The 14,695-nt window shown below is 30.5% G+C and overlaps 1 protein-coding gene, 1 long non-coding RNA gene and 7 other non-coding genes across 10 annotated transcripts; 1 reads left to right on the top strand and 8 right to left on the bottom strand.

Annotated features, from left to right (window-relative positions):
- Positions 1-2,104: 2,104 nt before the first annotated feature.
- LOC125421412 (uncharacterized) lies at positions 2,105-5,281 on the bottom strand. Its single transcript, XR_007239751.2, has 2 exons — positions 2,735-5,281; positions 2,105-2,496 (listed from the first exon to the last, which is right to left on the bottom strand). It is a non-coding gene; the product is annotated as an uncharacterized LOC125421412 (long non-coding RNA).
- LOC112491137 (small nucleolar RNA snoR31/Z110/Z27) lies at positions 4,178-4,272 on the bottom strand. Its single transcript, XR_003055443.1, has one exon. It is a non-coding gene; the product is annotated as a small nucleolar RNA snoR31/Z110/Z27 (small nucleolar RNA).
- Positions 4,413-4,505, bottom strand: LOC112491145 (small nucleolar RNA snoR31). Its single transcript, XR_003055450.1, has one exon. It is a non-coding gene; the product is annotated as a small nucleolar RNA snoR31 (small nucleolar RNA).
- Positions 4,630-4,732, bottom strand: LOC112491125 (small nucleolar RNA R30/Z108). The gene has a single exon (XR_003055431.2). It is a non-coding gene; the product is annotated as a small nucleolar RNA R30/Z108 (small nucleolar RNA).
- On the bottom strand, positions 4,939-5,043 carry LOC112491139 (small nucleolar RNA Z107/R87). Its single transcript, XR_003055445.1, has one exon. It is a non-coding gene; the product is annotated as a small nucleolar RNA Z107/R87 (small nucleolar RNA).
- Positions 5,282-6,356: 1,075 nt separating the features above from the next.
- LOC112491136 (small nucleolar RNA SNORD34) lies at positions 6,357-6,450 on the bottom strand. Its single transcript, XR_003055442.1, has one exon. It is a non-coding gene; the product is annotated as a small nucleolar RNA SNORD34 (small nucleolar RNA).
- Positions 6,451-6,564: 114 nt separating this feature from the next.
- On the bottom strand, positions 6,565-6,668 carry LOC125421697 (small nucleolar RNA R30/Z108). The gene has a single exon (XR_007240008.2). It is a non-coding gene; the product is annotated as a small nucleolar RNA R30/Z108 (small nucleolar RNA).
- A 199-nt stretch (positions 6,669-6,867) lies between these two features.
- On the bottom strand, positions 6,868-6,964 carry LOC125421705 (small nucleolar RNA Z107/R87). Its single transcript, XR_007240016.2, has one exon. It is a non-coding gene; the product is annotated as a small nucleolar RNA Z107/R87 (small nucleolar RNA).
- Positions 6,965-9,261: 2,297 nt separating this feature from the next.
- LOC107414065 (protein ORANGE-GREEN, chloroplastic) lies at positions 9,262-14,615 on the top strand. Of its 2 annotated transcripts, XM_025071840.3 has the most exons (9): positions 9,262-9,634; positions 10,286-10,381; positions 10,634-10,748; positions 11,572-11,688; positions 11,885-11,971; positions 12,210-12,286; positions 12,797-12,924; positions 13,580-13,719; positions 14,230-14,615. In XM_025071840.3, the coding sequence occupies exons 3-9, from the start codon at positions 10,680-10,682 to the stop codon at positions 14,305-14,307; spliced, it is 696 nt and encodes a 231-aa protein (XP_024927608.1). In that variant the 5' UTR covers positions 9,262-9,634; positions 10,286-10,381; positions 10,634-10,679; the 3' UTR covers positions 14,308-14,615. The 2 variants fall into 2 exon arrangements, with proteins under 2 accessions (XP_024927608.1, XP_015877648.2); XM_016022162.4 differs by lacking the exon at positions 10,286-10,381 and having other exon boundaries at positions 9,263-9,634.
- Positions 14,616-14,695: the final 80 nt, after the last annotated feature.

Genomic DNA, 14,695 nt, shown 5'->3' with positions numbered 1-14,695 from the left:
AGTAAGAAGCTTTTTTCTGACACTTCTTCTTAGAGACAAGAGATGGCAGATGAAATTCTGAAAATGAAAATGTAAATAATGAAAATAAACATGTCATACAACCAAGTTAACGCGTTCTAAACATTATCAAGATAATGTTTATTTTTAGAAGTTTAATTAGACATATGGTGGGCGATAGGGGATGGCTCAAGTGGCAAAAAGCTGACGAATCTATCACATTTGTTTGTAGAAGTTGCAAGTTCGATTTCTAATAAGCTTTATCTGAACCTGATATGGATTCCACATGATGAATATTATGGAAGAGGACGATAGAGACAGTTGGGTGGTGGTAGGTTGGGCAATCTATGGACTCCTGCATAACTTTAAAGACATAACTACTAATGATCCATAATCCCTAAAGTCTGAATCGAGAATACTCAAAAAAAAAAAGCAAATATCCCTTTTCTTATGCATTGGAAGTCTCACTATTTATCATTTTTTTTTTCTTTGGAAAATTAATTTTGAATTTAAAAAATATTTGACATGTTTTCAAAGAAGCGAAAAAAGTATATGTATATAATATAAAAAAAAATTATGGTTTATATCATTTTACCTCCCAAACTATAACACCTTCCTAACTATTTCCCTTAAATATACAATTTATCACATTGCCTCCCAAATTATTGTTGTTGTATCTAGATATGATAAAATCTTACATCATATAAATGTATATGATATTTTATGAATTTCGATTTAGGATATTATATTGGAGGTATATATAAGTATTTTCTAATAAGATTTAATAAATTAAAAGATTAAAAACGATAATACATGGTAAATCTATTAAAAAATAATATTTTTGTAATTATATAATTTTTTTAATAATAAAAATATTTTGTTTATTATTTAAACATGTATTGAGTTTTTTAATTTAATTTTTAAAAGATCTAAAAACAAACAAATCTATTTGTTTGATAAAAAAAATCTATTTGCAAAATTTTAAAAAAAAAAATATTATTTTATTATCTAAAAAATCTAAGTCAAATTTAAATTTAAAAATTTCTATATATTTTTAATGATGTTCAATTTTTTTTTTTTTTCTGATTGTAATAACAATGTTCAAGTTGATTAAATTTCATAGGAGTATAACATAACCAGTTCTAGTTGTAACACTTTTGTCTAACCCAAGCATTTTTGAATCATGCATTTGATGAAATTAATTGTACACAACCTATACAACCTCGTTTGGAAACAGTTTTACAAATTATATTCCATATTTTTGCATTGCATATGATTAATTTGACTAAATTTATTAGAAAAAATTGCATGACTAGATTTAGACAAAAGTGATACCAAAAAAAATAGTTTAGAGGGGCAATGTGACAAATTTTAAACATTAAGGGGCAAAGTAAGAAACATCCCATGTTTTAGAGGGTAGAATGATATTAACCCAAAAAGCTTTCTATCAAAAGGCTTTATCGAGCACTTAAAAAAAAAAAAAAAAAAAAAAGTAAATATATAAGCATACATTTTTTTTTTCTTTTCCTTCGTGATATGGAAGAATATTTTTTTTTCGTATTACCTTTCTTTCATGTCATATTTTTGGTACGTCCCCTGCTTCTCGTTTAATAATTTTTTACGAGAAAAATGTCTGAAGCTCTTGCATATCTTGGCCGGCACAATGCAATTCATCTCACAATTTATTCATTTGGTTCTCACGACGGTTAGAGACCGTACAAAAAAACAAAATAAAATAGACCCAAAAAACAAATATATATTAACTATGCATTTGAAACCTTTTATTTACACCAATTTCAATTGAGTAACCCAATTTTTAATTAAATTGTCTCATGAATTTGGTTAGGACGTTATTAAAGATTACATTGAAAACTTACAGCAGCGTCCCAAACAAAAGTTAATTAAATATTAATTAAATCTTAATTTAATACTATTTTTAAATTTAATACTAATTTTAATAATAATAATTAAATTATATACTTTTTATATTATATAATTAATAATTATACAATTATTTAAATTATTTTAAAATATTAATTTATTTTAAAATGTAAAAGTTTTTGTTTTCAATTTAATTTATTTTTATTTATTTATTTATTTTTTTGGGTGCTAGAAAGGTGTGTTCTATAACCAAAACCTAGCCGAAGCTTACAAAAGGTGAGGTGGTTTAAAAACCACATTCCTAGGAAACAAAAGAGAAAAAAAGCACTAGGAAGAAGATTACTAGTTAAGGAACCTATACACCATTCCTAATGCACCAATTCCAAACAAAATGAGCTAAAAAATTTGTTTTCCCAGGACCAGCACAAAATCACTTCTTGGAACTTGTTCTTCAGCTGAGTGATGTCCTTGATTAGTCCCTCCACCAGCCAATGCAGCTTTTGCAAATCATTGTTATTCAAACTGAGAATGATTTTCCTAGTATCGGATTCGCACCAATATTGGACCAACCTTCCTCTGTAGCTTCTGTCAACCCTTGGAAGACACCAAATGCTTCATCTAGTTTTGGCTTGTCCGAATGGAACGGTATAGCCCAAATTTTTAAAACTGCTCCCTCTAATTTCTAGCAACTATGCCAACCATGCTTCTACCATTTTTTGAAGAGTTTAACCATAAATAATCTCTTAACCATCCCATCAAATAAGTGAAAAACTCATTAAATTGTGACACATTACCTGCCATAATGTGATGTGCTTCCAATGCCAATAAAAAAAATGACCCATCCAGTGGCATTTACCATCCAGAAAACCGCCAAATAAAATACATGCCAAGCCCAAATATCACAAGTACCACCCCATCCCGGGAAACTATAACCAAAATCCTTTTTATCTGGCATTAACCTGAAGCTAGTGCGTCTAAAGCCCCTTTTACTAAGATCAGTGTAGTTGTATTTTTGATTGCTGCGTTGTATTAATTATGATGAATTGCAGAGGAGCTTTGTGCAAATTGTCTTAATTTTCATGTTGATTTAACCATAGCGTCTCCATTTCCAAATTTTTTAATCGGGATCCTCAATTTTAGTTTGTAAAATTGTATTTTATTGATTTATTTTCTTGATTTACAATAAATAAACCGATAATCCGTCAACAGATTTTGTTTGGTTAATATTTTTGATTAAATATTTTCAATCAATATTTTGATTACTACAACATTACCACTTACGTTTTGTTGTATTTTAAAAATTTAAGTCAATAATATTTTTGAATTTACAGCAAGAGATTTAGTTTGCCAAAAATTTTACTTAAATTTATTTATATTCAAAATAAAACTAAAACAGAGCATTTCACTTAAAAAATTGAAAACAAACATCCTAAGTGAAATTGAAATTTAAATTGAAGCACTCAATTGAAAAATATATATAACACTACCTCTACCCTTATTTAATCTCCGGACAAATTTTTTGTTTGATCAATTAAGAAAAACAATTATAGTAGAGAAAAAAAATAATTAAAAAACAATATCAGTATAAATAAACCTATAAATTTTGGTTAATCTTCTACTTATTTGTTTCCTCTTCCAATAGAATCTGAAGCACTCATTCATAAATGCTTTTCCCCCCGAGGTTAACATGTAATTCATATCTAAGGCATATGATAATGAAGCAATTCACATCTTAAGTATACTTAACATGACAAACAATGACTAAACAGCTTCTACTAGGAGAAGCCGAGAATTACACTGTTTTCAAAGGTACTGTCAGCAACAACCAAGAAATGATAGCTTTAGATTGAAGATTATCATTAAAATGATTTATAAAAATATTACAATTTACGATATTAAAAAGCAAAAAATACGTTCACCATCATTGAAATGTCACGGTCTAATTAGTAATTAGAAAATGCAAAATCACAAACTCGTTACAAGGACTGCTCTTGTTTGTCCAGATAGATTAGACATCATAACTTGTAAACTCTAATAGATATCAACACTGGAATTAATATGAAAAAATATTGGTAAGATTACACAAAGCATAATATAGAGTCTGTTAAACCAACGCAGCAATTCAGAGCATTTCTCACAGTAAAACAAAAACCTTATAAGCATTCAGCTACCTAATATGCCTAATCAATTACCATCACCACGAGCGTTACCAAACACAAAGAATGTTGCATACAATTTCAAATTGTCTAAACTGTAAAAGTTCAAAAACATAAAAGTTAAAAACAAATATATAATATTAATCATCATCAGAACGGAAAGTTCTTCTCATCCACAGCAGGTGGAGCTGTGTAGGAAGGTGTCCTAAGATTATTCCTGATTTCATCCTATGATGATTCCAATTCCATATCACATTGACCATCACAAGTCAGAATTCAATAACAATAAGAGCATTTAAGCAACACCCTAAAGAACAAAAAGTAGCAATTTTTATACCCAAAAAAAGAAAATTTACCAAACAAATAAAATGAAACAACCAAGATTCAGAAGCAAATTCATTTGACATCAAAGGATACAATGTATCACTCAGATCAAGTGTTGGATTATTTGTAAAGCTTCATCCCAATCAACCAAAGTGTTAAAAACATATCAAACTCAAAAAAACATCAAAGAACAACAAAAAAATCAGGAATGAAATATTTTAAAGCAAAATTTAGCACAAAAAAATACAAAGTTTTGTGGGAAATCTATGGTTAACTCAGTAGTGGCGATATAAATATTTGGTTCGATTCTGCCAGCAATCTTCCTCAGCTTTTAATTCAGAAGAGGGAGCTTTGTAATCCTCATTGAAAAACCACAATTTCCCACAAAATTAAATTAAAAAAAGATTTTTTATGGACAATTTGAGGGGGAAAAAAAAAAAAGGGAATTTTTAGAAAGGAAGAAAAACAGGGAATAATCAATCTGAAGGTTCAATTGATTTTCTCAATCGAACAACTATTTTCTCAGTAATCGAACAGAAAATATAAAAATAAAAAAGTGATAGACAGAGCAGAAGAAAGAGATCGCTCAGTTCAGCGGGGTAGTCGACACGCAAAGTTCTCTTAGAAAGAGAAGCCTGCATTCCGGTCTGTTGAGCTTGAATTTCATGGAGTCATCACCGCGACCTCTTTCTACCCATTCCTATACAATACCATTAACACACTACTTGAATAGCTTCTACATCGAAAGGAAATTCGAAGTACAAACCCTAGAATCGTAAAGAAAATGGCGGAACTCATAGAAAGTAGGACGTCGGCCATGGATTTTATAGCAATTAAGCTAGGGTTTCGTATGGAGCTATAAACAAATACGGGCCAAGTTAATGACTGGGTACGGTGCTACCCACGGGTCAAATTTGTTTTGGGTCGATACTGGATACAATTACTACTTTCCAATCTGAAACCCAAACCACAAATAGCCCATGGGCTTTTTTATTATTATTAATATTATAGTCCCTGTTTCTTATTTCTATAAATTTTTTTCTTTTTAAATTTTTTTTGTTTGTGAATAAAACATTATTTTTTTATTAGATATTGGCGTACTCTTACAGTGAGTGGTATGTGTTGTGTTGATGAGGAGCCATCATATATGTGTATAATTTCATAAGCATAATTAAGCCTCTAATTTTATATAATATGGTTGAACTTGAACCTTTATTCTTTTATAATTCGAATTCTAAAAAAAGAAACACATATAATTCTTTTAAAAAAAGGTTATTGATACATACTACAGTGTTAGTGGTGAATAGTTGAGCCATGGAAGGCTCTGAACAATGAACTACATTTGCAAAGTATGCTTTTGTTAAGTTATGAAGAATGAGTTATTTATTTAATTATTTTTGGTAAATGAAGAATGAGTTATTTATGTTATGGAGTAAGCTTTTATTTATTTATTGTCATTTACCATAATAATTTTGTCTTTATCTTGGGATTTGGAACCTACGTTGTTATAATTTATCAACTACCAATCTTATTTGACGGAGTAAGCTTATATTTAGCACTACTTAAGCCTATACTAAATCTATGTTTAAGTTTATGGGGGAAAAAAAAAAATCCTATGTTTAAGTTCCTTTGCATCGTCCACTAAATGTCCTTCAGTCAAGAATAAAATATTATACTATTTCATGGAATAATTATGAATTGGATTGATTCGATTTAAATCTCACTTAAATTTCTTCTTCCTGCTGTTTATTATTATTGTTATTATTACATGTAAATCAATTACCTCTGTTTATTTTGTTTTATATACAACCATATCTATCCGATTTTAAGTATTTATCAAATTCGTTCCATTTTTAATCCATTCTCAATAAACAAAATCTATAATTAAATGAATAATAATAATAATAATAATAATAACAACAAAAAAAGAAAAAAAGGCTCCAATTGGAGTTAGGTTATCGACATTAAAAATTCAAACTTTTCTTCGATTTTGCTTAAGAAGGCCTCAGATATGATTATAATTTTTCATTATCCAAAAAAGCAGATAATCAAACAATGTAGGCAAATTAGTTTTGAAATCATCACAGGCCTCTTCTAGTCCAATTCCGAAAACAAAGAAAACAAAATGCACACAAACTCTTAAAGAACATTTTAATTTTCTATATATATATATAAACATAAATAAGCAATAGGGGTAAAAAAGTAATTTCTCAGAAGTGGCTGTAGATTTTTTTAGGTTCGATTCTGCCAGCAATCTTCCTCGACTTCATTTTCAGAAGAGGGAGCTTTTTCATCCTCATTGCAACAACTCTCAGTTTCCCCCAAAAAAACCACAAGACCAATTAGTTTGCTAACCATCACCCAGCGCAAAATAATGACTAATCCAACTAAAATTTTAAACAAGTCTTCATTTTTTAAAAAAATCCCCAATGATTTTCTTTCATTTTCTCGAGAATCAGACAGAAAGAAAAAATCAAAAAGAAAAAAAGAAGAAAAAAAAAAAGAAAGAAATCGCTGAAGTTAGCGTGTCGATCGAGAGGCAGAGATACTATAACCCTGCATTCCGGTCTGTTAAGTTTGAATTTCATAGAGTCATCACTGCAATCTCTTTCAAATAAAAAAAAAAAAAGGCAACGCTCTGGAGGAAAGAAGAAGATAGAAAACGAGCAAGGAAATAGCAACCAGCGCCGCTAAGGAAGCAGGGCTTGTGGCCGCTTATTTATAATCCAAAGCTGCCAAATTAGTTTTTAGGGTTTTGTAGGAACTCGAACAAATGTGGCTTTAGCAAGTTTATCATCGTTGGATTGTTTGAAATAGACTCCATGAGTTATTGATCAATCACGCCGACATATTTTTATTTTTTAATTTTTAAAAAAAACTCATAAAAAATGTACAAAAAATAAAAAATAAAAATCTGACTATTTTATATCTCAAACTTAATTGACGTCAATTTTTTTTAAAAAAAAAATAATAATAACAATAATAAAATTAATAAAAAAATTTCCATATAAAAAGAAAACCTTAATTGCGTAAAACAACTCCTGCACTTTGAAGAGACGGGGAGTATCAAAATGGTTCCTACAATTATTTTTTTAAGCAATGTCATCTTTACAATTTTATGAAAAATGTCAAGTACACTGCTACATATTTTTATTAACTTTTGACTGATTTTGTCACCCAGAAATAACGTCAAATTGACCAATTTATTGATAGCTAATATTTGAAAATTTTAAAATATTGTGAAAAAATGCAATTTTTTTTTTAGAATGGAAAAAGGATGAGTTGATTCAAAATAGATGGTGGAGCGAGTTTGAATAAAGTTAGGTCCAATACCCTAATAGAGATCAGTTTAACGATTTTTACCCTTTCATTTGGTATTATTTTTTTTTTTACTCTTTTAATTTTAATAATCACAAAATATCCTTATATCCAAATTAAATATATTTTTTTCTATTATTTTTTTCTTTTCTTCACCCGTTCTCTTCTCTTTCATCATCCTTATTCAAGAAGATCTTATTGTTGATAAGCTCAAAACTCATCTCCTTCATTGAATCGAAACATTGTCGGATTGTTCATCTTCTTTGTTGGAGTTGCATTTGATAAGCTTTGGACTTTCAGGAAGAAGAAGAACAAATCAGGGGTTGATGAAAACCGCCGTGGTTGATGAAAACCGCTATGAAGCTTGGCCACAAGTGCCCACTAGCTTTTCATTGTTTTTGGACAAGGATTTGCAGAGGAAAGAGTCGGTGGAATGGGTGAATATGATGTTGGGGAAGTTGTGGAAAGTGTATAGAGGTGGGATTAAGAATTGGATAAATGAGTTGCTTCAGCCTGTCATTGAAAATTAAAAACAATTATCTGATGTGCTTTTTTTTTTTTAAAAAAAAAAATAATTTTTGTTTTTTGTTTGTTTAAACAAATATAAAAGGATCTAAGTTTTTTTTTTTTTTTTTTTTGAAAACCAATGTGGAGTGGAATGGATGGATACTCAAGTTATTTTTTATTGTTTTAAAATTAAAATAAATATTAAAAAAAAAAATAGTAAATGAAATGGCAGATATATCAAGCTGATATTAAAAGGGGTATTGGACCAAATACTCCTTACTTTGTAAATCCAAAATTGCTAGTTTAAAATCTTTGACAAGTCCGAGCAACATCTGGTGACCGTTGCATGTGTACCCAGTATGCTAATAATCGTTGTAACGAAGGGAATTATGAAGGTGGTGTACCATAGTTTTAAAAACAAACTAATGGTATGATAATTCAAATAGTTTTTGGATCGAAAATAACCGGATGCTCATTTTTTATTTACCAATTCAAAATACGAAATTATATCTTTTCAGCAATGTTTTAAAAAGAAAGATGCACAAATCATTTAATCCAAAAAAACAAAAAAAAAAATTACAATCAAAATTCATACTCCATGATAATTTAGTATTGTCAAGCAAAATGTTAACGCTAACCTGGCCACAAAAATTAGGAAATAAATAAATAAATAAATAATACAGAAAAAGTAGGAAAGGTCACCTCAATCTCATGTATAAGTGGATAATAATGAGACACTCGATTGGAATTTATTGACAATACCCTCTAAAATTATTGTGTCGACCCAAGAACCAAAAAAAAAAAAAATCTTATCATAATTATATCAAATTATCCATAAAGAAAAAATTAAAAAAGAAATTGAAAAAAAGACCAAATTGGATTTTCTGTTGGAATCCAACAATATCAACTCCACCTCCACTCAATATTCCGTTTCATTTTTCATTTTTTTTTGTTTATAAAAACAACAAAATCAAACCAATAATAAACGTCCACGTAGGCAGCCGGCCGTTTGCCACCAATTCTTAGTTTATTACCGCCTAAAAACAAAGTGCGCCAATTAACAATTAGTTACTCATGACAGTCACACTTTTGTCTCCACTCTCTCACAGAAGAATCAGAGATTCAGAGTTTGGGCACTTTGTATTTTTACCAAACCCACAATCAGAGGGCACAGAAAAAAAAAATAAAATAAAAAACAGAAAGCTGTTTCTCAGCTTTTCCTGGAATCAGAATTCAGAGAGAGCGATGATTTGTTTGGGTCGGGTTTTGTCGATTTCATATCCAATAAACAATAGGTTGTATACTTGTAATTTTCATAGAACGAGCTACAGATTCGACGATGTAAGACCTAGATTGAGATCGAAATGGCGGTCCATGGCGTCGGAGCCTGAGTCATCATCTTCTTTCGCTTCTTCCATTGAATCCGATTCACCTGATATAAACGCTGCCGGGTACTCTCTCTATTTTACTCTTCTGCATGTTTGGTTGCTGACAATTTGGAGCAACTAAACAAATTATTTTATTTTATTTTTGCTGTTTTTTAAAAAAAAAAAAAAACTGTTTTTTATTTTTAATTTTGGTGATTTAGTTTGTAGTTTGATCATTTTTGGTATTCTTCATCAAGCTGTGTCTTCGTGTTGTTTAGAATTTTGAAACTTTACTTTATTAGAACAAATTATTAGGAGTTGCTATATATATATATATATATATATACACACTAAGTATCATTTGCTTTTTAAATTTTATATATTTATTCGTAATATATATATATATATATATATATATACACACACACTAAGTATCATTTGCTTTTTAAATTTTATATATTTATTCGTTTTAGTTTGTTGGCGATACCAACCTATAACCACAGTAAAAAATGTTTGGATTTTAAACTATTTTGCCAGATTTGAATAAACGAAGTAAGGCTGCTAGATTGTTTTCGTGCCAATCACGTTTGTAAACGATACTCAATCCATCTCTTATTCCCAAAAATTAGAGGATACTAACCTTTTCCATCCCTTTAGTTGTGGCACATTCCTGGAAAATCTAATAGAATAGAAGAGGAAAAAAAAAAAATGTTTTTTTTTTGATCGTTTTCGTAGAAACTTTTTTCTTCTTTCTGTCATCTTTTGGTATCATTGAAAGTGGAGAAGCAGAGAGAATAATAGGTGGAAAGGAAGATGACTCTTAGAAACAAGGTTTGTTACTCAGCTTGTAAATGTCACTATTAGTGTCAGACTGCAGTTTTCCAACAAAGCTTTTTTTTTTTTTTTTTTTTTTTTTTTTTTTTTTTTTCTTTGAATTGTTGAAATTACACTGGAAAAAAGCTTGTCTTGTTTCCTTGACAATGAAAACTTTATTAACGGATTGGTTAAGTTCGGAGAATGCTTATTAATAAAAGTAAGGTGTGGAAAATAGACTGTTTACATCTATCGTGTTTCCATCTGTAGATTCTGCATCATTGAGGGACCTGAAACGGTACAAGACTTTGCCAAAATGGAACTACAAGAAATTCAGGATAATATTCGAAGTCGAAGGAACAAGATCTTTTTGCATATGGAGGAGGTAGGCAAGTGGTACCATTTTATCAATCAGCATACACTACTTTGAAACTTAAACTTTTGTTTATTATTATTTTTAAAAGAGTGCATACACTACTTTGGTTGTCATTGCACTAGGCTTTGTTTTTCTCATTAGAAGTGTGTTTCATTTGCTGCATGATAATATTATCCACTAGCAGCTTGTCTAATTCCGCCATATTTATTATTCCTGATATGATAAATAGCCAACACAATATTTGGAAAGAAAGAAAAGAAGAATCTCACCGGTTCAAGAAGGCTCAATAGTATAAACAGAAATTTGAGTTTATACAGAATTCATTAAAAGAGCTTTGTTAGAAACAGTGCAAACACCTTGAAGCTTCTTATAGTTTACACTTATTTTCCAGCTAAGTTAACTAGCTTTTTTTCCTTTTTGTTCTCTTTCCGTCCCTTTAAATTCTTTTGGTCTTCTGGAGGTGCTTTCAATGAATGATTAGACCTTATATCAGGGTATTCTCTATCTCTAGGATATCTGAACTGATGAATTGAGATGCTTTCCTAGGATTAATAGCCTTTCTTTTTTATTTTGGCATTGTAATTATTTGTTGACTTCTACAAGTAGTTTGTGTTGGCATGTATAGTATTGAAGTATGAAGAATGGAATTTGCAATATACTTCTTGTAGATGGTTCCTGCTCCATCTTCGCTTTGTACTTTATAAAGAATGATACATAGTGCAAGATCTTTTATTAACTTTCACAGAGAAAAACGAATATTCTTTACTTACAGTATCTAATTGACAATGTCAAATTCTTTTTATTTTAATTTGATCCCCTTCATTAAGTGTAGGTTCGCAGGCTGAGGATACAACAGAGAATCAAAAGTGCTGAGCTTGGAATTTTTAAGGAAGAGCAAGAAAATGAACTTCCTAATTTTCCATCATTTATACCCTTCTTGCCCCCTTTGGTGAGCTCTCCCTCTGTAGAGTAGTATTCTCATAGTCAGGATACTCGGGAAATCTTCAGTAACTCTTCCATTTCATTTTTGCAGCCTATTTTTATGTTATTCTCATTCACTTCTTGATCATAGAATATGAGAAAAAATTCTTAATTTCTTCTTGAATAAGATGTCACATGCTGAATAATTGGTGCATTGCTTGCAGAGTTCAGCAAACCTTAAGCTGTATTATGCTACTTGTTTTTCTTTGATTGCGGGGATAATACTTTTTGGAGGCCTTCTTGCTCCCACTGTAAGTTGTTTTGCAATAATTCATTATGATTGGTTCTACCAATGATTGTTGAAATGTTATACCCTGTTTGTTTGTTAGATTACTGGTAAACAATATCTGGAAATATAATTATTTGAAAAAGGGATGTATATGTATATATATATATGTGTGTTTTTGGAAGATTATGTATTTTCAGAAACATTAATTCTATATTGTTTCTAAGCCTTCCTCCATCCCTCACTTCACATTCGTATTTCAGTTGGAGCTGAAGCTGGGACTAGGAGGCACATCATATGAAGACTTTATACGAAGTGTGCATCTGCCGATGCAGTTGAGGTACATCCCTTATCCAGATCTCTATTTGTCAGTTTGTCTACTTTCGAGATAGAATGTTTTGAATTAACTCCATCCATTGTTTTTATGCTTCATTTCAAAAGTTATATCATTTTACTGCACTGTATTTCGTCTGTCTCAGTTATTTTTTTTATTTTTTTTATTTTTGAGTTGATATAGTCGTAAAATTTATTACAAAAATTATTAGCCCAAGAAAAGAAAAGTTATTACAAAAATTTGAATACAGTAATGTTACATTGTTTTATTTGTTTGCATTTTGTTGTATTTGCATGAAGCTATCATTTTTTCTTCAACAACTAATATATTGCCACATTATATGGTATTCAAAAAATTTTGTACATATAGTTGTTACCTATGGCCTTACTCATTGATAAAACATTTAGATTCAAGTGTTCATAATCTTCTAAGGGAGTTTGATAGAATATCCTATATGATCTGTTCATAAATTATGTTTCTAGGTTTCATTTATTGACTTACGCTGTCAAAGTGCAGTCAGGTTGATCCGATAGTGGCATCGTTCTCTGGAGGAGCAGTTGGAGTGATTTCAGCACTAATGGTTGTTGAAATAAACAATGTAAAACAGCAGGAGCATAAAAGATGCAAATATTGTCTTGGAACTGGTATGAAATATGGATCATTTCACATATTTGGACTCTTGGCAGCTTCAATTCTTTTCTGCTACTATGTTTTATTCAATGCACTTTTATGCTCCTTTATGTTGCTAGAAGGATGGAAAGTAACTTTATATATTTCAAATATGAAGTTTCTTCTCTATTCCTTGACACGTTTTTAGATATTTCTCCTAGACTTTCAAGTGCCCCATTGAACCAACTTGATGTGCATATGCTAAATTAGTATCTAATAACTGATTAAAAGGAAAGAAAAGGGAAGGTGCCTTATAATTTAATCCAAAAATCAAATTCTATCAAATCCTCCTTACAAAATGAAAGTAGCGGGCAGGGAAAGGGAAAGAGTTTAGGGAAAAGGGAAGGACAAACCTGCTTGCACAGCACAGCTAAATAATGGGAAAAAAAAAAAAAAAAAAGAAAGACAAACAAAAGAAGACTCAAATTAAAGAAAGGTTTATTTATTATTATTATTATATTTTTTTCGACAAATTTCCAATATAAGATGTTCTAGTTTCAATATATGTTTCGATAAAGAAATAGAAGACATTTGCTGCGAGTTCCTATTATTGATTTTCGTTATTGAATAAATAATACTCTCGGTGCTCAGTGAACTAATTTTCGCTTTTGACTATGTTTATTTGTGCAGGATATCTTGCTTGTGCTCGCTGTTCAAACACAGGATCACTCGTTCTTATTGAACCAGCAATGTCAACAGTTAATGGTAGAGATCGGCCACTTTCATTGCCTAAAACTGAAAGGTGTTCAAATTGCTCAGGATCTGGAAAGGTTAGACATTTGAAATGTAGTTTTCAGTGATTGTTGCTTTAACTAAATTCCTTTGTTCCTGCTGCTACCTTGTGCTTGGGTCATTATTTGGTACTGGGGAGTATGTTCTTTGTGAGATTGGTGAATGGTACTTTTGTGATCACTGGGTATCAAGGAAGATGTGAAAAACAATTAGAAGATTAAATATGCTAACCGTTTGTTTTCAAAACCAATTTTTGTATACCAAATAATATGAAAAATATATTATTAGAGGTAAATGACAACTACTAGTGGATCAGTGAGAGAAAATAAAACAGTGGCACATCGTTTGATGTCTAAAAGTTAATAATGATGCATTTAGGATGATGAATCCTTGCCCATATGAGGTAACCAGTGGGTAGTTTTGTGAGTTGCCTTACTATAGAAGGGCATCAAGAAAGTTGGGTAATTAAAATGATCTCTATGAAGTTATAAACGAGTCAACTTCAAAGATTAATTGTTTTAATTAACGCCCTGTTCTTAACTTGGCAGGTTATGTGCCCCACATGCCTCTGTACCGGAATGGCAATGGCAAGCGAGCATGACCCTCGGATTGATCCATTTGACTAATAGCACACCGTCAGCATTAGTTGCCACTCTTGTACCTGTTGGAAAATACAATTTTTGCCTGCACACCTGACTCCATTTCATCAACCAAGTAAACTTTGTATATATTTAGAGCTGATATAATGCACGTTTCAATGTAATTAAGTCCAATAAGGGCCCCTATCCCCAATTCTGTGCATTTTCACTTCCTGGAGTTTCCAGGCATGGCGGTGGGTCTAGGATTGTGATTTTTACTACTGTTGCAATACATAGATACCATGGACTGAATCATGTTATAAAAAACTAATCAGCAGGTGTCCCTGCTAACCTAATATCTATGCTACTATCTTTGGACGGGTTTATAATTTTTGTATTTTGTAACAAAGAGGTAATTTGGACAAAAAAGAAAAAG

The sequence above is a fragment of the Ziziphus jujuba genome, chromosome 8 (assembly GCF_031755915.1).
Source record: "Ziziphus jujuba cultivar Dongzao chromosome 8, ASM3175591v1".
Taxonomy (NCBI): Eukaryota; Viridiplantae; Streptophyta; class Magnoliopsida; order Rosales; family Rhamnaceae; genus Ziziphus; species Ziziphus jujuba.
The sequence above is the reverse complement of the archived record's forward strand: the minus strand, read 5'-3'. Positions and strand labels throughout refer to the sequence as shown.

What these genes read in the sequence shown, in the direction of transcription:
- LOC107414065 (XM_016022162.4), top strand. Translation starts at nt 9,429, where the DNA reads ATGATTTGTTTGGGTCGGGTTTTGTCGATTTCATATCCAATAAACAAT. An exon ending in CCTGATATAAACGCTGCCGG is followed by an intron (nt 9,635 to 10,633) that starts GTACTCTCTCTA and finishes TTCCATCTGTAG; the next exon opens with ATTCTGCATCATTGAGGGAC. An exon ending in TCTTTTTGCATATGGAGGAG is followed by an intron (nt 10,749 to 11,571) that starts GTAGGCAAGTGG and finishes CATTAAGTGTAG; the next exon opens with GTTCGCAGGCTGAGGATACA.